Below are 27,052 nucleotides of genomic sequence, written 5' to 3'. Positions count from 1 at the left end.
ACACCGTGCGCGCTTCAATCCCGAAAGCTGCCACCTCGACAGGTCCAGAATCCCGCGGCTTCGTATCCAGTTACTTCCTGCAACTTCGTAATGCTTTAGTGCAGCTCGACGCCTGCAAGAGCTCCAGGATTCTAATCTTCTCTTTTCAATCTCTTTTGCAACAGCAATTGCCTGTCACCTCCTCTGACTGTCTCGAGCCTACGACAAAAACACCTCCGACCAGCTGCGCTTTGTTCTGTCTGGTGCCGCGCAATTTGGTCGCTGAATAAACAGTCCAGTCCCGACGACCGATCCCGAACCCTCGCCATCGTCGAGCCGCTTCTACTGCCTTGGATCTCCTGGATCCCCTGGATTGAAGCTCCGGCTGCTCATCGCCGACTCTCCATTGCTTCTACGCTGCGTCTAGATCCGTCGCCAGCATGAGGCCTCTTCTCGGGCTTCTCGCCCTGGGCATGTCGCTCTGGACCGCCCAGGCGCTTGAGGTTCCCATGGTATGCGCGCCAAGCGCTGGACACCCGCAAGGGGGTGGCATTGGCTAACCAGCTCTTTTTCTCTGCAGAACCAAAAGGAAGACTCTCGCCAGTACTGTACAGGTATGCAACATGTCCATGGCTCTTGGACTCATCCCGTATCCCTGGTGGGCTAACAAATGCTCTAGGAATGTACAGTCGCACGTCTTGGGGCGGGCCGGTTGATCCGTTTATTCTCGTCAAGTTTCTCAACAACACTGCCCCTCAAGGGGACGACCCAATTGCGAGTCTGGTTATTTTCGAGTGGAGAGATGCCGATTTTGTGGGAATCCCGGATCCAGACATCCAAGCCACTGTAAAGCACTCCAGCACCTATATCTGGCCTGTCTCCTGATTGCTAACGACGACGACTAGCGACTTGCACTCTGTGACGAAGGCATGATTAAGAATGGCGTTTGTAACTCGACTGACAAGGGCGAATTCGTTCTGGCCCCGAATGCGACTGAGGCTTCCAACTTGTTGATTCTGAGCAAGGCCGTCCACCTCAACAACCCGACTCCGATCAACTACCCCATCAAGAAGACTGGATACTACTGCGTCATCACCGAGGGCTTCAACATTGATAAGTACAATGCCGTGGTCGAGTTCCGAAACGCCTACGGAGAGCTGCCGGCAACCCAAATTCCGAAGCTCCCCTTCTACGGTGGAATGTCCATCCTATACGCCCTGGTAACCGTTTTCTGGGCTTTCCTTTATTTTCAACACCGACATGATATCCGTGAGTGCTGGGCATTGGCTTGAACTATACTTACTTCTCTTTCTAACCGAGTCCTACTGTAGTTGCGGTGCAAAATTATATTACGGCTATTCTCATCTTTTTGGCAATTGAAATGCTCCTGACATGGGGCTTCTATGGTATGGCACTCTATTCTTACACATGCTCTCACTCTATTCTAATCGTTTTGCGTAGATTTCCAAAATCACCACGGAACTGCCAACGTGGGGAGCAAGGTCTATCTCATCGTCGTTGCTATTCTCAACGCGGCTCGAAACTCCTTCTCCTTCTTCCTGCTTCTCATCGTTTGCATGGGATACGGTGTTGTCAAGCCTACCCTTGGCCGCACGATGATTTACGTTAGATGGCTTGCTGCCGCACACTTTATATTTGGCATTGTCTACGCAGTCACGAGTTTGCTAGTATCGCCAGAGAGTGCTGGTAAGTTGAGAGTTTCCACTCCATTTCTCTACCTCTCTTCCCGGATTACTAAGAGATATGAATAGGGCCCTATGTGCTTCTTATCGTCCTTCCGCTGGCCGGAACTTTGACTGCCTTTTATGTCTGGACGCTCAACTCGCTCAACTTTACTCTCAAGGATCTGCGTGAGCGCAAGCAGCACGTCAAAGAAGGCATGTACAAGAAGCTTTGGTGGGCTATCCTCATTAGCGTCTTGGTCATCTTTGCCTTTTTCTTCTTCAACAGCTTCACCTTTGCCTCTGTCGGCGACCCCGATTTTGTTCCTTTCCACTGGAAGACTAGATGGTTCATCCTTGATGGCTGGCTCAACATTGTTTATTTTGCTGATGTTGCTTGGGTCGCGTATCTCTGGAGACCAACAGTCAACAACCGCCGCTTCGCCATGAGTGACGAAATTGCGCAAGATGATGACGGCAACTTTGAAATAGGAGACATTGGCATGCCTGACGACTCAGATGATGAAGAGGCACAGATTGGAAAGCCTGTTCCCGGCTTCGGGCAAGAGAGTGGCTTGACAGGTGCTGGGCCGGCACAAGCTAGCACCAGCAGAGCCGTTCCTGGCGGTGCGTCATCAGCGGCCGGTCGTGGCATTCCACGAGAGTCGCTCGAGGGAGAGACGATATTCGCTGTTGGCGAAGACGGCGACAAGGCATCAGACAGCGAGGGTGACAGTGACGACGAGGATGCCAAGCTTGTACACAAGAAACTGTGAAGAAGGGGGAATGACGAGTCTTTTGAAACCGCTTGGCTGTAGAATGGAACGGAATAGGCTTTTCGGAGTTTATGAATTTGGGTTTTCGTAACAAACGCTGTTTATTTTGTGTAGAATAGAAAATTATTGACAAAGCATGAGGCATGGATGAAGCCCCTTTTGTGGTGAACATGGCTGGTTTCAGTAATTATCACACTGGTTTAAGAAGATGCAAGTCAGAAGGGGAGCTGCACTTGGATATATATATATGATCACAGCGAGTACTGGGCATTAGCCCCTCAAGCTAGTACTTATCATACATGTAGACTTCGAACCCCTGAAATTCTAAGCCTCCGTCACATCACCTCCGAATCCAACTGGACGGCGACGGCCGTCATTCTCGGGCAATATCGCGAGCGCCTTGTACACTTTACCCATGCCGCTAGGCCCACGGTCGACGAGGCGTTTCCAGGCCTTTTCAATGTCGCTGGCCTTTGACGGGGAAACGCCGGGCACCTTGCTGAGGGCCTCTGCGCGCTGGCGGATGCCCATGAGCTCGAGGAAGTCGGCCTGAGAAATGGGGCCGTGAACCTCGACGCCGTCGCTGGCGAGGGTGGCGGCCTCTGCGATGGCGTGGAAGTCGACGTCGGCGCTGAGGTCGACGAGCCCCGGGGCGGAAAAGGGGCTCACGAGGCGGTGCTGGCGGATGCCGCGGAGGGAGTTGATGGGCACGGTGTCGGCGGTGCCGTAGTCGAGGATGAGGGCGGCGCCGCTGGGGGAGGCCTTGGGGTGGGCGCGGGAGCCGCCGATGCGGGCGGCAAAGTCGGCGGCGTAGAGGGAGGCGTCGGGGCAGACTTCGATGACGGAGCCGGGGGTCTGCTTGAGGCGGCGGTAGCGGGTTGAAGATTCGGGGAGGACGCGCGAGTGTCTGGTGGTGGCGGAGGAGAGGACGAGCTGGAACTCGGGGGGAGGCTCGTGTTGCTGGGACTTGGGGGTGCCGAGATCTGCGTGGGTTGCGCCGGGGGGTGTGATGGAGACCATCATTTCGCGCCATTCCATGGTTGGCGGTGTGGGATCGGGAGCTGGTGATGCATCATCTGGTTGAGGAGAGGAAGAGGTAGATGGAGAGGGTTTTGGAGCGGCTGCTGCGGCGGACTGGAAGGTGTGGATGGGGAGAGCGTCGAAGAATTCGTGAGCTACGATGAAGGGAGTCTTGTCTGGCTCTGTATCATGTATAAAAAGATGGGATAATTAGCCTCATATCGTGTAGTGAGCTATTGTTCTAAGAAGTGTTCTTTACCTATGGGGATAGACTTGATTGTCTCGGTCCAGACAATCGGCGCTGAGCCGTATTTACTGGGGCTGTGGCATCCAGCTTTGGATTCAGTAGAGGGCGCATCGGGGCCGCAAAGGAGCTTCTTTTGTGTTTCTCGCAGCTCACGGCTGGCCTCGACCATGAAGACGTTTTCGATGCTGTTGGCCATGGCCGGAAAGCGCTGGATAGTCTATCGAGGGAGTGTCAGTCACTATATGGGACACGACGGGAAAAGTAAAGAGCCGCGTGAGCTTACACGAAGCATGTCGTCCATGAGGGTGCCTCGGCCGGGGCCAATCTCGATGAGTTGGACGCCCTTGCTGGGCCTGCCTTGGCTCATCCATTCGGCGATGAACCAGATGCCGAGAAGCTCGCCAAAGATCTGGGAGATTTCGGGAGAGGTGACAAAGTCTCCTTTGGTGCCAAACTGGTCACGGCCCTCGCCAACGGCTCCGGTGTAGTAGCCCCCCAAGTCACCGGTTAGACACATGCGCATGTAGCTGGCCAAGGGGACGGAGCCAGTAGTCTGTAAGAGGAAGAGTTGGTTAGCTATGATGATTGTGATGATGAGTTGAGAGTTGTATCATGAGAGTAGCATACGGATATAGCTTCGTAGAGCTGTTTGGCCAATGGAGTGGACCATTTTCTCTCTTCTACATGGCGAGAGCTAGTTGATGAAAAATATCGAGGGACGCATATTGATGCCCTTTTTAAAAGGGTGTGTGAAACTGAGTGTGAGTGTGATTGTAACAGCAGCCGCTGTCTTGCGAAATGTGCAGCTCTGGGGAGAGAAGCCGTGGCGGCAACGACGGGCCTCATTGCGGCGTCGGCCAAAGTTCAATTGCAATTTTTATTGTTTCATTCAACAGTGGATGAGTGAGTGAAGAAGCAATGAAGTAGCTGATCAAGGCAAACTGCAGTGCAGTGCAATGAGTTGGGAAAATGAAGTTGAAGGTGAATGAATAATTCGAGGCTTGTCGTTGGCTCAGAGAAAACCGGAGCTTTTTTTTCTCCCGAATGCGCCGCCGAGTGTCTCTTCCCAGGTGCTAAAGCTCAGGGCTAGCGGTTACAGCTACTACAGCACTATAGCTGCCTGAGCATAGCTGGAAACTACACCTGAGTTGGCTAGAGGCGACGATAAGATAAAGCTCCCTAGGGTCTTTCCTCCTCTTGTATTCTTCTCTTTAACTTCATCCAATACTCTTAGTTGATTCACGCTCCTCTCGAATTTCACACAAATGGCACTTCAAGGTCTCTTCATCTTTCCAATCATCGCCTGCAATGTGCTTATGGGAACTTGATGAGAGCCATTTCAAAATCTGATAAATATCATCCACCTTTATTGATTTGAAAGCTAATACGACATTGCAGTTCTTCTAGGGCTAAATGAGGAGGCATCTCGTCCCCCTAAAAAGCCACAATCTGCGGCGTTAGAGCTGCCCGTGCATTATTTTTGCTTCGGATACTTTCTTTCGGCCTATGATCGCTTGTTATAGAGGGGATGAAGAATAGACGAAACGTTTCAAGACACGCTTAGACACTCAATCTTGGCATAGCCGGTCCCAGGGTAGCGAGTACAGCGAAAAATCGTGGATGCAACCAAGAACATGCTGGATGAACTCTTGCGAATGGGCGAGACCGGTTAAATCACAAAGGGGGCATTGGCTTGTGCCTATAGTTTTGCCTGGTGACTCGAGTGACTCAAGCAAGAGAGTCTCGGCAGAATCTGGGGATGCAGACTCGGCATGTTGTGCTCGTATGTGCGCTGCCAAAGCCGCCAAGCCTGGGAAGGCGGTGCTATGGTTCTTACACTCTTTGCAAACATAACATCACCGATGCGTTGTCTTAAAATGGGTTTCCCAATCGGGGATCGTGGTGTAAGTGTCGAATGGTGTCGGGCAGTCTGGGAGAATACATGTATAAGGGGAAATATCTTCGAAGATGTGCTCCCTATTTTGAAGGTCAATTCTATTTCATCTACTATTCATCATGAGACTTGAGAGTAGTACCTCCACAGCTTGTCGTCATTAGCAAACTCGGCCGGTAGAGTTTCGCAGCAGCACGGGCGCTTGAACGCTGTTGCACCTTGGGGCAACTTTGGTGCTCTGGGATATCGATCTGCGGGCCTGAGTGCAGTGAGTGCCACAATGGCAGGTTGCGAAGCCTTCTTCTCAGCTTCCTGAAACCATGAGTTACCTTGCGTTGTGGATGCCTTGATAGGGTCGTCAACGTTGTCCTGTTGATCGCGCTCTGTGCCTGTAAGAAGCGGTTTCTTCTGCGCAAGTTCACTTCTATAAGCCGTTGTTGAACCTTAGACAGCTTGAGCTCCTGGGATATTTTTATGCACTCCTCGGTTGACAGTGCATCTAGCGTGGATACGTCGTATCGGGCTTCAACGCCAAACTCATTCTTGGTGTGTTGTCGCAAACACATGATGCCCAAAAAAGCCCTCAGCTCTTCGTGTTCTTCAGGCCTAAACTTACAGTCGCCCTGCGGAAGGCGTGATCGTATGCCGGGTCGAATAATGGCTTCCATTATTTGGGACAAACATTTGATCGACGTATCCACCTTCTTGGTGGCTGCATCGATGCCGGACTGTGCCTCTGCACAGCTGATGCACTCGGCAAGGAACTTCTTGAGCATGGTCAGAATATTCGAGAGCAGGAGCCGAGTAGATTGCCCAGAGTCGAGGCGATAATCAAGAAATGCCCTGGATGGGGACCGGACGCCGATGCAGTTAATATAGATATTGAAGTCGAAGAAGCGTTCCCCCGCCCACTCGCGCTTCAGCTTTATTAGGCTTTCATGGTGCGTACAGGTTTCGAAAGCCGACGTGCATTGTTGACATAGCTCTATAATGGACGAGGTTGAGAGGGTTTCTGTCGACTCTTTGCGCGAGTTGTAAGAGACAACTTCTACTTGCTGCTCCTCGATAGGTTCTAGAGGCGGAGGCTGCACACTTGTTTCTGCAGATTCGAGGACCCCAGAGCTCGCGCTGTCAATATGTGACTCTATCGAGCTTTCGGAATCATCCTTGTCCATTTTGGGCTTTGGTCACGGACTTCCTCTACTTCCCGAGCCCACAGCAAATCTGAGTCACAAAATCGCAGCAGGTTAAGCAGGTTAAAGCAGTTAAGTTGATTGAGGTTGCGTACACAAGCGCTGGTTTGTGTAAGGGGTCTTTGCATCAAAGGAACACGACAGTCCTCTCATTAAGGAAATATAACAGTCCCTTTGATCAAAGAAACATGATATAACTTTGATCAAAGAAACACGGCAAACATGTGATCAAAGAAATACAGCAAACAGTACATCAAAGAAATGCAGCAGCCTACCTCGGGCGTTTTAAGAGGGGATTAATAAGGTTACTGTGCTGCTGTTGTACATGGCATCTACCATCCATAGATGTTCTTCAACATTTTGGGACGATGGACTCTCCTAATGATTCACGAAGACAGTGCCGGCCTCTGACTGACGGGGATTCGGACTCGGCGGCTGATGAGCCACAAGCCTCACAGGGCGCTCTATCTACAGAAAACTCCATATCTGAGCTTGCTGATGAATGCCGTCAGAGTTTACAGGCTTGTATCCAAGTCCAGACCTTAATGGAGTACGAATGGGCTGAGAATAGCCTGGCAAATTTCAGATTATGGGCCGCGGGTCTCGGCGTCTTTGCTGGCAAGGACTCTCTGGATGAGAGGCTCTCTGTGGATTTATTTACTAGAGATCTGATTAAAAACTTTCTTATCCTCCTGAAGGGTCTAATTGACAACTGCAAAGCACTTGGTGAGTTCCGTCACATAATTTTGGACAGATTACGAAGTGATAAGAACCAGCGCTGAAGTTTTTTTTTAGCATCTGGCCAAGATATTCCCGCCGACGACTTTCATGAGGAAAGCACGCAAGATGGACAGTCAGGAATACCCCAATCGCCCCCAAGAGGGTTCTCGCCATGGTCAACACCACCTTCAACAGATTCTGAATCGGAAACTGAATCGGATGATCCTTTGGTGAATACTTCTCCACTACAGTCCTCTAAGGAAGAAGTGGAGCAAATACTCAAACAGTTATCAAGATTGGCTGTAGTAATTCTCAAATCCGACAGTGCCGGCAGTGCCTCTCGAAACCAAAAAGCAGATCGGCTGTTCAAAAGAGAAGACCATGAAGACCTTTACAAACACTTGCTAGTTGTTGTCTTGGGTCGTGGAAGTCAAGACGGACCACAAAGTTACGATATAGATCCAGCACTTCTTACTCCTATCCAAGAAAGACTGATTTTATCCAATCTTCGGCGACGAAACCGGTTTCAATACGCCGAGATACATTCTAAGAAGCTCGCAGTTGATGCAGTCAGTAGACAAAGGGAAGTGCTTGGTTCTCAAAGTACACAAGACAAAACAGATCAGAGTTCAACAATCTTGACTGCGAAGTCCGCTTCCTCTTTTGAACCAATCACTCCAGCAGATTTTCAACGGAAGCCAGCGTCGTCCCAATTAGCAAAGACCAAAGTCACACTGACAACCGCGAAAATCGAGTATCCTCGTCCACCTCCGCTAAAAGACGGCGTGGAGCACTTTCAATGTCCTTGCTGTTATCAGGTACTTCCCAGCATGTTTCATCAGGGAGTACATTGGGAGTAAGTCTACAGAAGCAATCGTCATGCCTCGCGCACGCAGAACTCCAATACTGATCTTAAACAATAGGAAGCATTTAACGGGAGATTTACGCCCGTATACGTGCATCATTGTAGACTGTCCCTGCCCTGACCGTCTGTACGTTGACCGAAGTGATTGGATGACCCATGTGCAAAACGATCATCCACCGCGCTGGGAGTGCTTACCATGCCGGAGTGCTACTGAAAGGTTTCCATTGTTTACCTCATTAGATGAATTTCTCAAACATACAAAGCAAAGTCATGGCGATAGTATCTCGGAAGACCTGTATTGTACGCTGGTTGATGCTTCTACTAGACCGGCATCTTTTGAGATGACTCAATGTCCCTTATGTGACCAGGAAGGGCAAGTGGATTCTAAAGAATTAATCGATCACATTGCGGAACACATGCACTCCTTTTCTCTGAGATCTCTCCCATGGGCAAGAAACGACTCCGGTTAGTTAGACCTTGATTGTTACGCGTATTTGGATGACTACTCACGGTCAGTTTGACAGAAACGGCTTTGGCGTATAAAGCAGAAGATCAAGTGAGCTTTACTAGGCAATGGCTATTATCTTTGAATATATTGTTATTTTGCAGTTTTTACTATAAAAGAGTTACGTGTAGTATAATCTATATATGCAACTATATATTGTAGCTCAGGTGTTTGTGTTGTTCTAGCGTTGTAGTTTGTTCTCTTGGATTGGTTGCTAAACCAAAATTAGTTCTTTGCCTACCTTTATCTGCTAGCTACCGGCGCGTTAAAAAGACGAAGAAAAGAGAGGTGTCTTTCGATAAGTAGTTAGTATGGATACGCTGTTGGGTACCATCGGGACCGAGCTCGGATGCTGTTGGATGTAACATTCCGGAAGCACGCTTTAGTTTTGAGAGAATGTCTTGCTGTTGGCTCTTTGGAAGGCATCCTGAGAGCCATTCTCTCAGTCTTTCAAGCAGTAGTTAAATCCCCCTGGCTTCCCCCTGCTAATTTCACATTCGGATATGTTACGTTAAACGCCTTTACTTAGAAGTCGACATGATTAATTTAAAAGCCCACCGGGCGCAGTATATAATACAACATAAAGCCTTCTGATGTCGTTAAAGTAAGAGTTGAGAGTGTCTTGCCACCGAAGCGACTTATGCAGACCGCGGGCACGCGGGGGAGGTAAAATAGATGTATTATTTTTTAGTAAGAGATCAACACCTATTGCTTAAATAAAGATTATCCTGGAATGTGAAGTTTTGTAGAGCTGACTACCGTCAAACTCAAGGTCTCACCCAGCATCGTCAAGATCAAGTGAAACCATTCAAGGATACTACCACCTTCGTTCCCTATCCGCAATAGCTCTTCTAGAGTTAACTTGATGTTACTAACAGGTAATTACAATCTATAGCGTCAAAAACAAAAAAACGTCCCCTTGTTTGGAGAAATATAACCAGAAATCTGTGTATACACAAATACATGAACCATCCCGACGCCCCTGAATCTACATGTAAATACGCCTCTCTCACGCCTCCACTGTTCCCGCCGCAACCGGTTTCTTTGATCGCAAATCAATCCACCCTAGGAAATTAGATGTCACGAATGCGACAGCCCCAAGCGCAGCGGCGATATAAAAAACACGGTCGATGCTGTTCGAGTAAGACAACAAGATGCCGGGGATGTCCTCGACGTTCACATGGCCTCGAAACCCGGTGGCTCCGGCAGCGATCACTTGGGTGGGGTCGACATTGGGTGCGTTCACGGACAGCTCGCTGACAAGACTCTGGTCGAAAAGAGTGTTGGAGACGGCCAGGAAGACGGCCGTGCCAAGAGTCTGTACGAAGATGACAAGCGAGGTTGCAACCGGAACGAGAGACTGTTGGAGAGCCGTCTGGACGGCAAGCAAGCTCTAGAAAGGAGAGTCAAAGTATGAGTTATATAGCTGTTGCAAACTTGTTGGGGGGACTTGAAACCATACCATCTGCAATCCAAGACCGCGTCCTAGACCGGCAATCAGCTGGTAGCCAACCCACTTGCCAACGGACGTGGAAGGCGAATAGAGGGCGAGCAGGCCATTGCCGATAGCCGTGAGCGCAGAAGCGGCGAGCGCATAGGGAATAACGTAGCCCGTCCTCTGGACCATTGCCCCTGACAAGACGGCTCCCAAGAGTTGCGCGAAGATGGCGGGCAGCATGTAGACCCCCGACAGCAGAGGGCTCGCGCCCTTGACGGTCTGAAAGTATATGGGAATGAAGTAAGCTGCCAAGAAGACGGTCGTGAACAAGGACGTCTGGGTCAGGGAGGCTGACCAGACGGCAGATGTGCCCGCCAGCGACGGTGGTATGAGGGCTTCGTCGCCGCGGTGCAGCAGCCAGGCGCAAAAGACGAGGCCGGTGGCGCCGGCACCGCAGAAGAGCCCAATGACTTGGGACGAGTTCCAGCTGAACTGGTTGCCGCCGTACTGCAGCGCCAGGAGGAGCTGAATGACGGCCGGGGCCAACAGGGCAAACCCGACGAGATCCAGCTCGCGATGGATAGAGCGCAGGACAGTCAGAGGCCCGGCCTTGACGCTGCCGTCGGGGATGACGACGAATATCATGAACAAGACGACCACCGCGCCGATGGGGACATTGATGTAGAAGCACCACCGCCAGGTTGTGTACTCGGTCAGAGCGCCTCCTATCAAGGGCCCCGAGACGATGCCCAGCTGTGAGACGCCCAGCATCACACCAACTAGGACCGGCCGACGGTGCAACGGGACGCAGGCGGAGATGATGATTAACCCCCCGGTCAATAGGCCTTTATGGTACATGTATACTGTTAATAAGTTTGTCTTGGACGAGTAAACAGGTCACTGTGGTCGAGATCAAGACGTACCAGCGCTTCCCATCCCTGCCACCGCTCGTCCGACAATCTGGGCTTGTAGGTTAGCTCTCTGTCCAAGAAACGTATGGGAAAGTGAAGTATGTTACATACGAGCATCGTAGAGGACGTGGCCGCCCCGCAAATTACAGATCCAATCTCGAAGAGGAGGAAGAAGCTTAAGAAGGTCCACTTGTTCCTGAATTTCGAGTATATTTTTCCAGTCAGGGGCTGTATTGCCGCTGAGGGCAGTTGGAAGCCTGACCCATACCATCCCACATCTATGGAAAATCGACATGGTCAGAATGACTCTCAGCCACATGTGGTCCGGCACTCGAGTGGGAGGAAAATAGGGTCTCAGGGGGGGGGGGGGGGGGGGGGGGGGGGATCACAAACCGTGGAGGGAATGAAACTCGTCCGTGATTTTGGGGATGGCAGTGGAAATGATGGCAGTGTCCAGGAACACGAGGAACAACACGGCGGTTATACAGACCATGATGGCAAGCAGCTGGGCAACGAGAGTTTCAGTACATATACCTAATCAGGAATCCTTGACCTACCGTGCAATGGCGGAATAGTCTAGGACTTGAGCTACATACCTTTCTCCCTGTGATCCAGTGTGAATCTTCCTCTGCTTCTGACTGGTGCGCCTCCGTGGACTTTTCTGTGGCCGGGTTGACACCATCTGTAGTAAGTTGCTGGTCCGACGGACAAGATATCTGGGGGGACTCAACACCGGCCTCTGCCGACTTTTCCATCGTAGCTGTTGCTCACTCGGGATATGCGTATGATTGGGTGCAAAAGTTGACATGCTGAGCTAGTGTGAAGAAGAGAGTCGAACGGAAAACAAAAGCAGGCTACATACTTATGCGTTGGCACCAAACCCCCTAACATGTAGATACATTGTGAGTTGCGCAAAACTCTCCGACCAGGAGACCGCAGGCGTTCCAAAATACTTCAACGATTGCTACAATGTCGCCCATTGTTGGCGAATTCCGTCCCGAACCCCGTACCTCAAGGTGTACTGGAACCGAATTTGTCAAGACTGCATGTGTCTTGAGATACCGTCCTTTGGAAGAGAAAGCTTACCTGTATTCAACGCCTCCCGTCGGGGTGGAGGCGTCACGAAACGGACCGTCGAGGAGACACCGCACGCAATGTCCGTTCCGCGCTGACTACTAATTCCACCTGCACGAGACGAGAGATTAGTACAAGCTGGTGACTGTGTTCCTCTAAGCAGGCTATTCTCTCGCTGTCCCTCTGAAACCAGGGGGAAATTTCATATACCAAGTCCGGCGTCGTCCTCAGGATTCTAGCCCACTTCAAGGTCAATCAGAGAAGCCTTGATCACCTGCTGTACACAAGCCCTCACAAATGCTGGTCCGTGAGCCAGGCATACGGTAAAGCTGGATAGATGGTACAGAAATGTTGACTGGGAGATGTAGATGTGTGTCATCCTGGGAGAGCGGGACCCAACTCCGCCTTGGGAGCGGGTGGTGGCCCTCGAGGACGGGAAAAAGACATCCGGGTTGAGGAAATCCGAAGGCTGCCGGATGGGACGAGCCTCTGGAAAGGGCATGACCCATCGTCCATCAGCATCTATCTGGATGAATAGCTCCAGGACGTCGTTGTCGATGTAGCGAAGCCCATTGTACACTAGGAGCTCCTGGACATCTTGGGCACTCAGGAACGGCTCCGTCTCCTGAGGGTACAAGTCCTTGAAGGATTGCATCGCTGCATCATCGACCAGAGGGTGGAGCGTGGGGACGTTTTTCGGGGCATCAAGGGCTTGGAGCGGACGTTTGGCCAGTTGATGGAGCGTGGCATGGCCTGGGCCAAGAACCCAGCGAAGATTCAATAGCACCTCCTCGCGAGAGCGCTGCTGGAGGCTGGACTTGAAGGCCCACAGAGCCAGGCTGTGGGCAGGGCTACCTGCCGCGACAAGAGCAAAGTACGCCCGTCGCATGGCGAAGTGGATGATGTTGATACTCAGAGAGTCCGGCTGAGAGATTTGCCTGGTCCCCTCGACAGAGGCACCGCCATTCGGCAGCGGAAAATGGCCCATCCAGCCATTGCCCAGGACGTTTTGCACGGGTGGGTTGTAGTTGTGTTCCTGTTCCCCTACACCATGGTTGCTTGGTGGTGGCGGATTACATGTAGCCTGGATGTCTGGATCTGGACCCGTAATGGCAAGCAGTTTGTCCGGTGGATTGCTGTCTCCTAGTCCTGCCGGTGCTCGATCGGACTCTACCTGCTCCGGTATACTGACCTCTGGTATACTGACCAAGGTGAGGTTGCGCCGTAGGCATGTCCTGAGCGTCTGCATCAGGTCAGAATCGAGCTTCGCCGCCTTGGACTGCAGCAGCTGATCGGCCAGTTCTATGATGCCGCCGGCCATCTTTGCCACCGTCTCCTCTGTTCTTACGACACGGGTCTCGATGGCTTGTTGGGCCACCCGCTTGCGCTGCCGTAACGAGATTTGGGCCTTGCGATTCTTCTCGCGGCGAGTCTGCCATGTGCAAATATTCGGGTGAGACGGACTCTTGACGTGTTGACCCCGAAGAACATACCCGAAGCGACTCAGCTGCGTCTTTTGGACCCTCACGGTTCAGCCCCTGGCCACGACGTGCTCTCCTAATAGGCCCATCAGGCAAATTTGCATGTACTACAGGCATATCCATCATACTTGTCGTCCCGTTGCCTGGTTATCTAGGGACGAGGCGAGCATTGCAAGATGTGTATGGCGAGAGAGAGTATGGATTTGCGGAGCAACGGGCGAGAAGCTTCTTCAAATCACCGCAAGACGGGAAACAAGCCACATTCTGTTGTACGCAATCAAAAGAGTGCCACCTGGACGTAGGAACACCGCTGACAGGGAAATACTTTGTGTTTACTAATCGATCACAACGGTCGACAGTGATTACTATTCAGGGGCCGCAAGAGGCGGCATTCGGAACTGTATCGACCGACTACATGTAGCCTTGGCATATATGATGGTACGGCATTCAAAGTTGCATGTAGTTACATGTATTAATGGCCCGGACCAAAATGTCTGCGTTGATTCCTACAAACATGTGCCTTTGATGCCATCCACGAAACGACTCAGTTAGTTGTAACCGGCCTTTCCCATCCACATATCGTGACTGAAAGCCGCCAGGTGCAGTCCACGGACAGCATCCAAGTTGGAAATATGAAACTCATCATTGTCGGGGCCAGTGGCTTTGTTGCAACGGAACTCATCAGCCAGGCTTTGCGCCGACCCGATGTCACAAGTCTCGTCGCCCTATCTCACAAACCCGTTACTGCCCCTGACGGTGAAAATGCGGCCAAGTTGAAGAGTGTAGTCATTAGCGACTATGGAGAGTATCCTGATGATGTTAAAAAGGAGCTTGCAGGTGCTAACGCTTGCATATGGTACGGGTCCTTCTCGTAGCTTCAAAGTCTTCCTCCTGCGATGACATATGGGTACAAATTACAACTAACACGGCTCTCGCCGCAGGACTGTCGGCATCACACCACCCAATCTCCGCAAATATCCCTTCGAGGAGGTGGTCCGCATCTGTCAGACCAGCACACTGTCCGGAATGAAGGCGTTCCGTGAGACCAATCCAGCGCCAGAGTTCCGCTTCTTGTACATGGGTGACCCGTTTGAGGCGGATTCGGAGAAGAAACCGCCATTCATGATCGAGTATTTGCAGATGCGTGTATAGCACATACCCTCTATTTTCTTTTCGTGCCCCATGAGGATGCTGTGCAAAGACATCAGATGATAGAGTACTAACTATTAGATTCTGCAATAGGCCGAGACGGAAGAAAAGGTTCTTGCATACGCCCGAGAAAACAAAATCGACGCGTGCGTGGCCAAGCCTGGCTTCATGACCGGTGGCCCGTTTAGCCCTCTCAGGACTGTTATTGGCCTGGTCTTCCGCTTGACGCCATTTGGTACCCTGCCAGTACAAACAGTCGCAGCTGCGATGCTGGACCAGGTTGTAACTGGCTTTGAGAAGGAACACTTGGGGATTGTGGATCTGAAGAGGATTGGGACAAAGGCGATCGAAGAGAGTGGTAAACGATGAAGCCGGGACCAGGCGTTACATGTACCCCGGTGCTACAGATATTAAAGACTTTCCTTTCGAAACATGACCCCTATTTCATATGTTTATGAAATGAATGGCAGTGTACATGCGGAGCCGATGACAGTGTCTAGTCTGTGGAGGTAGCTTAGGTCGCTGTATTCATCTTCATCGGCTTCAAGGTCTCGCTGTGACCACACCATCTCAAGGCCCGCTCTTATACGCATGAGGCTGCTTTCGTTGTGTTTTGCCTCAGTCTTATGAACAAGCTCGAGCAAGAGCATTCGTTCCTCATCATTGCGTGCTTCAGAACCAAGTATCAGAAGCGGGAAAGCTCGCTCGCACGTGCTGAGCTTTCTGATGAGGTAAAATCCGCGATCGACCAAGCCGTCGAGCTGATGATCTGGAATACAAGAACTTGCTGTTCCATTGAAAAGGTAGACAAGGGTTGCGAGCTGATAAAGCTCTGTTATAATGTCGTCTTCTCTCTCATCTAATCCTGTTATAGTGGTCTTGGCCACAGGGTCATTGATAAGTGTACTCTCTAGTGAGCGAAGTCGACTTTGGTACTCAACAGCCTGAGCTCGAGGATCATGGGGCTCTACGAGAATATCGCAGACGGCGGCAATAGGTTCCAAAACTGTGCGAATTGAGGTGGGGCGATTCAGTAACTATAGAAGCAGACGGGAGTCAGCCCAGGCCACCTTGATGCTGGCGATTGTGTACATGTATGTATGTGATGAATGTGCCTGTGGTGCTCGGCTGTGCTTACCAAGGGAGATTTCCCACGACTCAGAGAAATCTTGTCTGTAGTCGAATGTGGCAATGTGGAAGGATGGCGCCAATGCCGCATGACAAACCACGACATAACGTCCAAATAGTAAATCCAATCTAGAAGAGGATTGAGCTCGGCTTGATCTGATCGTTGGTCAAGACCTGTGGTCTGGACAATGTGCTTGGCACTGTCAACATAAAGCACCCATTGGCCTGAAGACTCGGAGTGGTGCTGGGTCTCAAAAGTGGCCAAAAGCATGCAGGTAGCAGCATGCTGCGCAGATTCCAAGGCACCTGGGCGTCCAGACTTGGCCGACTCCGCCAGGGCGTTGATGGCAGCGATTTTATACCGGAAAGCCAAGTCCCGCAGACCGTCACGATGCAGCGAAGATACGGCCAGCAGCGATGATTTGAGCGCGAAGGTGGGGAGTGTGTTGCTGGAAACAGTCATACGAAGCAAGAGATTTCTCAGACGTCGGGCATCAACCCCCAAAACGGACAGCGTGGAGTAAGACACATTGGCAACTGCACGAGAAGAGAGTCAGCGATAGTGGCCCCAAGCGCCGAATGGATTTCGAGAACAAGAGTCTTACAATAGTCTACTAGTCCTAGAGTGTTGGAGTCGGGATTAACTGGAGACCAGGGCAGAGGTGGTGGAGGGAAGACGAAGCGGACCGGCTGTCTCTCATCTGAGTTTGTCAGCTATCAGCCCGCTGTGGACTCGTACGATGTTATTGACCAACTACAATTGTGAAAAGAAACTTACGTTTTACATTTCGCAGCTTTCGAAGATAGTGATACATGTCGATGTCTCTGGAAGATGTGTGTATCAACATCAATGTCGAGCGGCGCTTTGCGACTCCTTGTGCCAGGAGAGAGCGCGTGCTTGACATGGCTACCATGGCTCTTTTGGAATCACTGGTTCGTGGCCATGAGAGTCGCACGCCATAGCCCAAACATTCCCGATTAGACCTGATGCATTTTGAACAATTGGGGGCCTGGCGGTCGCAGGCAACCCGGCGATCTGCATGTCAGTTCCATTCGGGGTCTCCTGTTAGTATACATGTATCCATCTTAAAGCATTAGTGCAAGGGTTGAAGCTTTTACCTACCTTTGCAAGTCCAACATCCTCTTCCAGTCTTTTTCTGTTGGTCAGTTGCATACGACGCCATATAGTTTGAGTGTGGCTGGAATACGTGAGTGAGTCAACTTTTTGCGAAGCTGAGGTTTAAGCGAGAGAGAAAGTATGCGCAGAAGAGAGCAGTCGATAGCTAAGCAAAAGATGTCTAGTGAAACTCCGACAAGTTTGGTTCCCCGTCAGCTCCATCAGGAAGGGCGGCCTCGGGCTTCCCCGGGCTTAGGCCTAGCATAAACCCGATGAAGGATGAAGCCCCCCTAGTTGAGCTTAGGTACAAGACCAATCAAGGAGCTAGATCGGAACCAGCCGAATCCACCAGGGCAACTTTCCACGAGCTTTGAGATTCCACTTCGTCCTCGTCGCGGGGGCCGCAACTGATGCCCGAGTTCAAGACAATCATGAACCTGAAGCAAAGGCCTTGCAACTCCGCCGTCTAGCAACTATCCGCGAGAATGCTGTCTATTCCAAGTGGTTGAAACTCCATGCATCTCCGTGGAAGATGCTAGATATTTCATCACAGCCAACAATCGGTGTCAAAGCTGTGGATCATGCCATGTCTTGACAATGTATAAACCGCGACGCTTTCCCGCTCATATCCCACACATAAATGACCACCACGATCAACAGCGCCTAGATTGAATTGTAGCCGAAGCACGTATTTCTCACTAGCTCTCGTAAATAGCTGTCGACATGGCCTCTTATCTTGTTACTGGCGCTTCGCGAGGCATTGGAGTACGTATCTGCTAGACACCTACGATTGTCGAAAGTATCAACTGACGGTATCCTACTACTCTTCAAGTTTGAGTTCGTTCGGCAGCTATCCGCCGATGCCAATAACATTGTTATTGCTCTGGTCCGCGACAAAGAGGCAACAGAGAGGAAGATAGCCGCGGAGATTACTGCCTCCAATATCACTGTTGTCCAGGCCGACATAACCAATATCAAAGACCTTCAAGCCGCTGTCGCCATCATATCCGAGATAACCAATGGTACACTTGACTACGTCATTGCCAACGCAGGCAAGATCTCGGACTGGTCCGGCCTGGACGATGTCCAGGATCTGGGCTTGGCGGACCCTAAGCTGCTAGAAGAAGACATGTTGGACCTATTCCGCATAAACGTTGTTGGTAACGCGCATCTGTTTAACCTTGTTGTTCCGCTTGTCCGGAAAGGCACTGCGAAAAAGGTCATTGCCATCTCGTCAGGCTTGGCCGAGCCAACCATGACCACCAAGTGGAAGCTGACTCTCGGCTACCCTTACGCAGTCAGCAAAGGGGCTCTGAACACGCTCATTACAAAATTCCAAGCGCAGTATATTGATGAAGGAATCCTTTTTCTGGCTGTATGCCCAGGGACAGTCGACACGGGCCACTTAGTCAATCCAAACGAAAAGCAGCAAAACAATCTCATGGCTATGGGAGCGGCGTTTCAAAAGTATCAGCCCAACTTCACTGGGCCTGTACCGCCCTCGGAAGCAGTCACAGACGTGCTCAAGGTTGTGCATAATGCTACTATTGAGAAAGATGCTGGAGGATTTGTGTCGCATTTTGGCAACCAGCAGTGGTTGTAAAGATACAAAGAAAATATAATTGCTGCGTTGCAAAGATTCATATATAAGACTTCTTAGTTAATGAATGCTTATTAAACTCTTTAATCTTCTAACATCTCTTTATATAAAACATTAAATTAAATCTATAGTAATTATAAAATCCCAACTTACTACAAAAGCTTATGATACCTACTCACGCCGTCTACCACGAGTCAACATTGTCCTTGTTTCTCTCCCCATAAATATCAACACCAATCTCCACCAAAATCATACTTGCCATACCTCTAGAAGTGCGTACGGTCCGTGTGTAGCCCTCTCCTGTTTGGAGCATGCCGACGTCGGCATCCCATCCCTTTGAGTGCCATAAGGTGCCACCTAAGTACTCTTGAAAGCTGTAGCTAATCAAAGAGTCAAAAATTGAGGATTCTGCTTTCAATATAGAAGAAAAGCGGATATGGTACATAGGTGGCACCTTATGGCACACAAAGGGATAGGTTCTCAACATGGACAAAGCAACACAGGGGCCTCAATGATGTGGCATTCTTGTTTCTCCCGACCTAATGTTTTATTTTCTCTTCTTCATGATTCCCCCCCTAACTAAAGAAACGTCTAAACTTCATCATCAGATAATCAGCTTCTTACCGTATCCAAACGCCCCGCATGTATCGCCTCTCCATCCCGCTCGAAGAGATCGAGAAGGATCCCAAAGGGAAAGACTCCAGCGATGCCATCCAAACCCGTGGAAACAATGGACCGTCTTTATTTGCCCAGCCGGAGTTGCTGCTAGTATGCAGTGGTAAATTGAAGACTGGCGGAAATGGAACGCTTCTCATTTTCTGCTTCATGTTCACCGGGCTCGAGGATGATAGTTCTCAAAGACTCACTTCGGCCGAAATCAGGGTCGAGTTCAGCGACGAGCAGTCACGAATTGCCTATGATCCACAAGTGGTCTCTGTTTGGCCTGCCAGGCAACAAAGATTTGACATTGTCACGGAAAACCCCGACATTCGACGCGAAGGTAACATGGCCCTCAGGACCGAAGGGCTACCTTTCCAATTTGAAGCGGGAAGGCAGTGGATGGTGTCGGCTACATCAATGGCAAGTTATTGCACCAAGCTAAGTGCTACTAGATTCAATACTAGACTCAGCATGGATGGCACATGGAACAGCGTTATATGGAAGCTTAATGAGCACTCTTTAAAGAAACAAGGAGTGCCCCATCTCTTACAGACAGCCGTGATAGTGCGCCGGAGAGGCGACGGCAGGTTTGTGATGAAAATAAAGATCGAAACAACAACAAATCTGCAAGCTGGGACGATAAACATGATGGAGAAGCTGGTTGGCACAGGGCAGTCAGAACTTGTTGACCCGGTCAATATTGATTCAAAATTATTCATGATCAAAGAGATTGATATCCCAGAGCTGGCAGACATGAGAAGTAAGGGGGAGATAATGTTGGACGATCTTAAGTTGGAAAATTACGTCGGTCTCATGCATAAGGAGAACAAAGAAGGCATAAGGTAGTAGAGAGGAGAAATATACCATGTACTTAGGTCCTAAGTAGAATTTCGAAAATTGGCATTTTCGCACACTAATACACGATCAAGTCTGCTTATTGATTTTGGCGGTTGGTTTACATTACCTACCTATGCAAATGCTACATACCTTGTACTGTATATGCGTTACGTACCTATCTATAGCTCTACTTATTCGCAGCTAGGTATGTGATACTAGTTAATAGGTAGAATATTACGAAGACTACCTAAGATCTAGGATTACCTCCTTCTCGTGAGGGCGTCAAATAAATGCTTGGGTGCCAGGTTCCTACATGTAGGATGTTGGTTCCCAAATTCAGGTATGCCCAAGCGAGCTTCTAGTAGTTGTCCCGGGATAACCTAGGATAGCAAGATAGCTTAGTAGTAGGTACTCGTACCTGACTGTAGGGATGCAGTCAATTCCAGTGGACTAAATTAAACACCTGGCGACACCCCGCAGCACTAAAATGGATGAGCTGACGCGAGCTGCGACGCGCCTCTTGCTTGCTGGGCTAGGCATTGATATAAATACATGCCGGGTAATACCTATGGACAACTACGAGTACTGCAGAGTACATACCTATATATATAGAGTCTGGGGCCATCTGATGATGACTTGCAGCCTGTCTGGTGGCACTCCCGCCCAATACGAACTGCAAATTGTCACGCATGGATCCTCGAGCATCCAGCATCAGCTTTTCTGTGCTTGCTGCAAGACTAAGCTCGTTGCTTGTAAGCGCCAGCGATCCACCCGCGCGGCGATGCATCGCCACGGTGCCACCAAAAAGGGTGGTCCTCGTATTAGCTGGCAGCGTATGTTTTGTTATGGCTAGATATGGGCGTGGCTGCTGGAAAGCTAACGCAGGAGACCTGTGGCGCTACGGTGGGTGGGCAGCGGCGGAGCTGGGTCTGGCATGCACACCATTTGTAGCAGCGAGGGAATACGAAGAGCCAGACACAAGACACGAGGACACATGCAAAAAGGTAAAAATAAATCGGGGAGCCCATCGAATCAAATTCTCCGTAGCTGTTTTTGCTGTGCAGGAGAATTTCTTTTTATAACTGTGTGTGATCGTACGACTGAGTCTTACTGTAGTGTTAGTGAAGTTGTAGTGTAGTGGTGGTGTTACTTACTTGCACTCTCATCTTCATCACGCATTCACACCTCTCTCTTTTTCTTTTACAGACGGTAGGTACTTGCGAGCTCAGTACTGTTAAGTACCCTACGTAGGCCCTTCGGATCCTCTGGAACCACCGTCTGCAGGCTCTCCCAGCTCTCAGCTCTCATCTCATCGTTCAAGCATCACCGTAGGTACATGTAATATGGCTGCACTCTCCATACATCTCCCAAGTACTCCCCCCTTGCTGGCTTCGGCCAAGGGCGAGATTTTGCTTTTTATTTATACCTACGCCATCCCTCATCCGGCAAGGGCTCACCCAATTACCCCTGTCTAACGCATCTACCGCTAATCCTCTCTCGGCAATGGCGCGGTGCATTGTCTTCTGGTCGCAGCCCGCAGCTCGGGAACTACGAGGTACATCCACGGGGTACCTTGGCCCTTGTAGAGTCGGTACACGGAACATGAGCAAGAAGGAAATCTCGGCGTTTTGTACTCATTCGTTCTCCTCCCCTTTTCCTCCCTTCTTCTCTTCATCGCCATCGCCTCGCCAGCGCAAAAGCTTTTTTTGTTGCTTCTTCATCGTCTCTCGCTTTCGCCTCTCCATCCTGACCGACGACTTTTCTGTCCAGACACTCGCTTTGTCCGCTCCTGCTGCAACTTGCTTTTCTGCCGCGGATTGTTTATTCGCCCGTCGACCTGCCCACGATCCGACCCGCTTGTTGTACAGCCACAAACCTTTCGATCTATCCGCCAAGGGGTTGCTTGCCATTGTCTTGTTTAACCACAGCATCATCAACTTTTTTTTCTCCTTGGGCCCAGCAACCGCATTCTTTTAATATATTCAGCATCGTCCAAACCAGAAAACGGAGGTTTCAATACCTTGAAACGACATACGCTAGCGACAGGCTGCCTGGTCTGTGTTTATTTTACCCTGCTGTTTACACTCCAAACAATCCCATACTCTCAACAAAATGCGTCCCACTGCGACATTGATGCGACTGGCCCTGTGCCTTTCCTCGGCTGCCCCTCTGGTCTCAGCTTGGCCGGGCTGGCTGCCCGAGCTTGACGCGCTCGTTGTTCGTGCCGATAAGGGTAGTGGTATGTATTAAACGTCTGCATGCTTTTGATGAAGGTGTTTTGACACGTTCCGCAGAGGGAAACACAGCAAACCCAACCAGCCCAACCAACCCACCAAACGAAGAAGGAAACACGGCCCAGCCAACCCAGCCAAGCGAATCGGGCAAGAAGGGTGGCTCATCAAAGACGAGTGATAGTGGCCATAAGAAGACGACCACTACCAAAAAGGCTGCTCACCATACCCAGTTTGATCCCGAGGCTCCTCCAGGAAATGTTGTCATGCAGACACCCAATGTTTTCGCTGGCAGTGCCCTGTACAAGATTGACGACTACGTCACCTGGGGCTGGAATTACACAAACCTCCTTGGCACCCCAACCGCCGTCGATGTTCTCATCAGCTGCTCACAAGCCTCCGAGACCTGGACCCTCACCTCAAACATGACCTTCAAGACCTCTGTTGAATTCGTTTGGGACAGCAGCGCCAACCCAACCCCGGCCGACCAGCCCTTCCCCGTCGCCATGTACACCCTCATCATCAAGGATTCCGATGCCGCCATCACCTCCATTCCCGACCCTGGCTACTTGGGCACCTTTAACACCTTCACCTTTGGTCTGTACACCCCGCAGCCATACGTTCCCTTCCCCGAGTGGCATTGCGACGCCTGCAACGCAGCCCTTTCCAAGTTTGACCACCACGTTCTCGGCTTTGCCATCACTATGGGCCTGGTAACCGTGCTCAGCTTTACTTGGTTTGTTTCCGGCCTCGACATCAACTAATCATGTCCCACGACTGCGCATTTTACATATCCGCATACTGCTCGATTGGTCTAGCTTCACCTACCAGACACATCTTGCTCGACGTTTTGCGAATAATGTAGCCAGCGGGGCCTTTGGCGGGATTGCATACCGTGTTTGAGTTGTTGTTTTGTTTTTTTAAAGCTTTTGGAGACGGGGCATTATTACAGGCGATACTTTGCGGGTCATTTCCAACGGCGTTTTTGTCTTTTGTGTCTTTCTCTTTTACGCGCGCGCTGCTTTGGAAAACATGGGGGAGTATTCAAGCTATTCGGACGACTCTTTTCATGATGGGCCACTCAAGAAAAAAAATAGTTTAAGTTTCTAATGACGTATACATTTAATGGGCCGAGCGCCTTGATGTTGATGTTGACTTTTCAGGCCTTGTTATCATGAATTTGACTGTCTTGTGCTTTGGTATTTGTGATGTTGTGTGTTTTGGTATGTTTACAATTGTCTTGATGTACGCTTTGGTATATTTCTTTATATTGATGTAGATGTAATTCTTGATCATGGTAGATGGCTTTGTGCCTTGCAGGTGAAAGTCTGCGTGTAAATTCTATGGTATGATAAATCAAAAAAGGCTGCTGTCATGTATATCCTAACAACAAATGCTTCGATTGGCAAGTCGATACGTCGAGTGACGACGGCAATATCTTGCTGGCCTGATGTGTGAATGGCGAAAGGCATGATTCGTTTGCTCATACCATGCGTAAACTGAATCCAGCGCCTCGCTCTTCCTTGTCCCTGCCTTGGAAGATGCCGCTGAAATCAACATCACCGAGAGCAACGGCCTGTCCGCGGACGGGGGCGTCGGGCTCGTGGCGCCGCCTCCTCTCCTGGCCGGCTTTGCTGGGGAACGTGGGGAACAGGCTCTCGGGCTTGGGTTTAGGATCTTGTCGGAAGTATTCGTGCTCCAGCATTTCCTTGGCGGTTGGGCGTTTCTCCGGGTCCAGTGCGAGGAGGCTATTGAGTAGAGAAGCGCCGGCGGCTGTGAGGTTGGGGAAACGGGCGCGGATGACGGAGCCGGAGGCGAGGGGGGACTGCTTGGGGAGGCGCAAGGAGCGAGCGTTGGGGAGGCGGCGGAAACCCGGCCAGGAGTCTTCGGTGGGGACGCCGCAGAGCTCAAAAACTTTTGATATCTGGTCGACCTCGTTGGAGCCTTGCAACAGGGGTTCGCGGGTGATGAGCTCGCCCATGATGCAGCCGACGGACCACATGTCGATGGCGGCGTCGTAGGTGCGCGTTCCGAGGAGGAGCTCGGGGGCGCGGTACCACAGGGTGACGACGAGCTGGGTGAGTTTGGGGCGGGGGTCGCCGACGTAGCGGGCCATGCCGAAGTCTGCGATCTTGAGGAGGCCGCGGTTGGAGAGGAGGAGGTTGGATGTTTTGAGGTCGCGGTGCAGGATGTAGTTTTGGTGGAGGTAGGCGACGCCCGATGTGAGCTGGAGGAGGAGGCGCTTGACTTCGGAGGAGAGGAAGGGCTCGGGCATGTCTTGGAGGATGCTCTTGAGGTCGTGTTCGACGAATTCGAGGACGAGGAAGATGGAGCTGGAAGAGCGGATGATTAGTTTAGCTTTGGGCCAAGGCAAGGCAGGTTCTTTGCGTCTTTCTTACTTGTCTGGCTTGGAGACGTCGTTGCCCACGACAACTTCCTCCATGGCCACGACGTTGCGATGCCGGCAGTTTTTGAGAATCTGGATCTCGCGCAGGCCCGTCACGGGCAGGCCGTTGGGGTCGCCGGCCTCGAGCTTGAGTCGCTTGAGGGCGACGACTCGGCCCGTGGCGAGCTCCGTTGCGCGCGCGACCCAGCCGTACGTGCCCTCCTCGATGTCGTTGAGCTTGTCGTAGTTGTCGACGCTGCGGCTGGGCTTCCAGGTGCCCACGTCGAAGCGCAGCAGGGTAGCAGAACTGTTGTTGCTGGCGGGTTCGGGGGTGAGTTTTCGGCGTTTGGAGGGCCGTGATGAAGATGATGCTGCGTCGTCGTCGTCGTCATTTGTGTCTGCGATCTGTGATGTCGTTGTTGTTGCAGCAGCAAGTAGAGCTTTTTTCTTTTCTTCTTCTTCTTGTAGCTTAAGAGCCTTTTTGCGACGCTTTTCTTCTTTTTCCTTCTTTTGCCGTGCTTCATACTCGGCGTCTTCTGCGGAGCTTGCCCATCTTGACTTGGGCTTGGTGGACATGGCTTTTCTTTTCGTCTCGCTTTGTGTGGATTCGCTCGGATTTGGGGTGGTCGGTCGAGCTTGAGGATGTGGGGACGTTGTAATGTCGGCCAATTGAGCGAATTCTGTGTCGCTGAAGCTCTGTCTGTGCTGTTTAGTATGGATGAAGCAATGAAGATGTTGAAAGTAAATAGAGTAGAGGATCGAGGTAGGCTGAGGTGCTGGAAAATAGAGTGGGTCTGTTGTCTGTCAGAGGTACATGTGCAAGGGTCCCGAATTTGTGTGGGGGACACTTTTATCCTCTTCATCATCTTCATCCTCATATGCCTGCTATATCGTAAGAAACTCATTACAATTCGATTGTTTGTCAATATTGATTCATGTACATAATTTCTGTTGAAAATAACTCTTATCTGTAGTTGAATACCGCGCTGGCCATTCCCTTTTGTTTCCCCACGTTGCTCGTTTACCTGTATAGCATCTGTATCTGCATCTGTATCAGGTCGACTTCAGTCTATTCCATATGCCAGAGAGGAAATCTATTCCGTTCACAACTCATTGATAAAACGTATAATCATCACTCGCTCTCCTTGGCCGCCTTCTTCTGCTTCTTAATCTCCCTCCGTGCCTCTACCGTGCTCGCCATCTTGCTACCCATATCCGTCCCCAAGTCATTAAACCCTTTCACCACGCCGTCAGTGTCCCCGTCGCCCATCTCCTGGCTCATCTTGAATTTGCCCTCCATCCTCTCAATCTTAATCTCCACGCCGATGATGGCCTTCTTCATGATGTTGAGGTACGGCGTTGGCGCATCGGACACTTGCCACGGCTTGGGCCTGGATCCTTCTCCCGTGTAGCCCATGGTGACCTTTTCGTTGAAGCTCGACAGGGCATCAATCTGGCTGTTGAGGAAAGCCGTTGTCTCCTCCGCGTTGGGATCAATGTAGAACGTCGCCTTGCCGTAGATCTGGACGGCGGCATAGTTCCATGTGCCCACAACTTTGCCCGTTACAGGCTTGGTGGCCGTGTAGAACTTTGGCGTGACGTAGTGCTGGACTGCGGATGTGAACATGACCAAGACGTCTTGCTGCAGCATCCTCGAGTTGTCTCCTGCGGCCTGGCGCTCCTTGATCTCGTCGATGATGGCCTTGCTCTGGGGGTTGGCGCGGGCCATGTGAGCCCTCAGCTGGCCGAGCTCGGTCTCGCTGGATTCATCCTCGACGTCTAGGATGAAGGGGATATGGCTGGACTGGATCAGAGGGTATGATGGCGAGGAGATGGCGGTGGTGAAGAGGCCGAGGGGATTCTCACGGACGAGCTGCCGCAAGACGCGGAGGTCTGTCTCTGCGTGATCGCCACGGAGATACATGGTTGAGTGAGTGTGTCGTTGTTGTTGCTTCTGTTCCTCTCTATTGCTTGTCTTTTCCTCTTTTCTCTCTCTTTTTAGTCTCAACTTTTAACGTTGACAATGGCCTTGTATAAGTGTCCTATCGTGAGTCTTAGGCCGCCGATGGACCTCCGGTCTCAATATATGTATGTCACCAGATATCTTTTATGTACGAGTTACTCACACTCTCCACCTGTTGCTGGGCTATTAACAATCA

At 50.9% G+C, this 27,052-nt stretch overlaps 13 protein-coding genes across 13 annotated transcripts; 6 read left to right on the top strand and 7 right to left on the bottom strand.

The window, feature by feature from the left end:
- Positions 1-419: 419 nt before the first annotated feature.
- On the top strand, positions 420-2,437 carry T069G_05078 (lung seven transmembrane receptor domain-containing protein; the record flags this gene model as incomplete). Its single annotated transcript, XM_056172288.1, has 7 exons — positions 420-491; positions 560-593; positions 659-825; positions 885-1,248; positions 1,311-1,385; positions 1,441-1,686; positions 1,752-2,437. 7 exons carry the CDS (start codon positions 420-422, stop codon positions 2,435-2,437), a joined length of 1,644 nt encoding a protein of 547 aa, XP_056029146.1.
- A 324-nt stretch (positions 2,438-2,761) lies between these two features.
- On the bottom strand, positions 2,762-4,550 carry T069G_05077 (putative s-adenosyl-L-methionine-dependent methyltransferase domain-containing protein; the record flags this gene model as incomplete). The annotated part of the gene is made up of 4 exons (XM_056172287.1): positions 2,762-3,639; positions 3,717-3,921; positions 3,988-4,257; positions 4,332-4,550. The coding sequence occupies 4 exons, from the start codon at positions 4,548-4,550 to the stop codon at positions 2,762-2,764; spliced, it is 1,572 nt and encodes a 523-aa protein (XP_056029145.1).
- A 1,168-nt stretch (positions 4,551-5,718) lies between these two features.
- On the bottom strand, positions 5,719-6,773 carry T069G_05076 (uncharacterized protein; the record flags this gene model as incomplete). Its single annotated transcript, XM_056172286.1, has 2 exons — positions 5,719-5,987; positions 6,215-6,773. The coding sequence occupies 2 exons, from the start codon at positions 6,771-6,773 to the stop codon at positions 5,719-5,721; spliced, it is 828 nt and encodes a 275-aa protein (XP_056029144.1).
- A 563-nt stretch (positions 6,774-7,336) lies between these two features.
- T069G_05075 (uncharacterized protein) lies at positions 7,337-8,445 on the top strand (the record flags this gene model as incomplete). Its single annotated transcript, XM_056172285.1, has 4 exons — positions 7,337-7,517; positions 7,587-7,644; positions 8,330-8,367; positions 8,435-8,445. The coding sequence occupies 4 exons, from the start codon at positions 7,337-7,339 to the stop codon at positions 8,443-8,445; spliced, it is 288 nt and encodes a 95-aa protein (XP_056029143.1).
- Positions 8,446-9,890: 1,445 nt separating this feature from the next.
- On the bottom strand, positions 9,891-11,985 carry T069G_05074 (major facilitator superfamily domain-containing protein; the record flags this gene model as incomplete). Its single annotated transcript, XM_056172284.1, has 7 exons — positions 9,891-10,274; positions 10,344-11,044; positions 11,096-11,164; positions 11,243-11,279; positions 11,342-11,508; positions 11,624-11,735; positions 11,827-11,985. The coding sequence occupies 7 exons, from the start codon at positions 11,983-11,985 to the stop codon at positions 9,891-9,893; spliced, it is 1,629 nt and encodes a 542-aa protein (XP_056029142.1).
- Positions 11,986-12,539: 554 nt separating this feature from the next.
- On the bottom strand, positions 12,540-13,625 carry T069G_05073 (uncharacterized protein; the record flags this gene model as incomplete). The annotated part of the gene is made up of 1 exon (XM_056172283.1): positions 12,540-13,625. The coding sequence occupies one exon, from the start codon at positions 13,623-13,625 to the stop codon at positions 12,540-12,542; it is 1,086 nt and encodes a 361-aa protein (XP_056029141.1).
- A 792-nt stretch (positions 13,626-14,417) lies between these two features.
- T069G_05072 (NAD(P)H-binding domain-containing protein) lies at positions 14,418-15,303 on the top strand (the record flags this gene model as incomplete). Its single annotated transcript, XM_056172282.1, has 3 exons — positions 14,418-14,641; positions 14,727-14,931; positions 15,028-15,303. The coding sequence occupies 3 exons, from the start codon at positions 14,418-14,420 to the stop codon at positions 15,301-15,303; spliced, it is 705 nt and encodes a 234-aa protein (XP_056029140.1).
- An 83-nt stretch (positions 15,304-15,386) lies between these two features.
- Positions 15,387-16,976, bottom strand: T069G_05071 (fungal specific transcription factor domain-containing protein; the record flags this gene model as incomplete). The annotated part of the gene is made up of 4 exons (XM_056172281.1): positions 15,387-15,971; positions 16,073-16,599; positions 16,668-16,763; positions 16,841-16,976. The coding sequence occupies 4 exons, from the start codon at positions 16,974-16,976 to the stop codon at positions 15,387-15,389; spliced, it is 1,344 nt and encodes a 447-aa protein (XP_056029139.1).
- A 926-nt stretch (positions 16,977-17,902) lies between these two features.
- On the top strand, positions 17,903-18,782 carry T069G_05070 (short chain dehydrogenase domain-containing protein; the record flags this gene model as incomplete). The annotated part of the gene is made up of 2 exons (XM_056172280.1): positions 17,903-17,944; positions 18,012-18,782. 2 exons carry the CDS (start codon positions 17,903-17,905, stop codon positions 18,780-18,782), a joined length of 813 nt encoding a protein of 270 aa, XP_056029138.1.
- A 639-nt stretch (positions 18,783-19,421) lies between these two features.
- Positions 19,422-20,285, top strand: T069G_05069 (uncharacterized protein; the record flags this gene model as incomplete). The annotated part of the gene is made up of 1 exon (XM_056172279.1): positions 19,422-20,285. The coding sequence occupies one exon, from the start codon at positions 19,422-19,424 to the stop codon at positions 20,283-20,285; it is 864 nt and encodes a 287-aa protein (XP_056029137.1).
- A 2,103-nt stretch (positions 20,286-22,388) lies between these two features.
- Positions 22,389-23,271, top strand: T069G_05068 (uncharacterized protein; the record flags this gene model as incomplete). Its single annotated transcript, XM_056172278.1, has 2 exons — positions 22,389-22,515; positions 22,571-23,271. 2 exons carry the CDS (start codon positions 22,389-22,391, stop codon positions 23,269-23,271), a joined length of 828 nt encoding a protein of 275 aa, XP_056029136.1.
- A 719-nt stretch (positions 23,272-23,990) lies between these two features.
- Positions 23,991-25,469, bottom strand: T069G_05067 (protein kinase domain-containing protein; the record flags this gene model as incomplete). Its single annotated transcript, XM_056172277.1, has 2 exons — positions 23,991-24,840; positions 24,907-25,469. The coding sequence occupies 2 exons, from the start codon at positions 25,467-25,469 to the stop codon at positions 23,991-23,993; spliced, it is 1,413 nt and encodes a 470-aa protein (XP_056029135.1).
- A 556-nt stretch (positions 25,470-26,025) lies between these two features.
- On the bottom strand, positions 26,026-26,817 carry T069G_05066 (putative FMN-binding domain-containing protein; the record flags this gene model as incomplete). Its single annotated transcript, XM_056172276.1, has 1 exon — positions 26,026-26,817. The coding sequence occupies one exon, from the start codon at positions 26,815-26,817 to the stop codon at positions 26,026-26,028; it is 792 nt and encodes a 263-aa protein (XP_056029134.1).
- Positions 26,818-27,052: the final 235 nt, after the last annotated feature.

Source organism: Trichoderma breve, chromosome 3 (genome assembly GCF_028502605.1).
Source record: "Trichoderma breve strain T069 chromosome 3, whole genome shotgun sequence".
NCBI lineage: Eukaryota > Fungi > Ascomycota > Sordariomycetes > Hypocreales > Hypocreaceae > Trichoderma > Trichoderma breve.
Note: the sequence above shows the minus strand (reverse complement) of the source record. Positions and strands in the feature narration are given on the sequence as shown.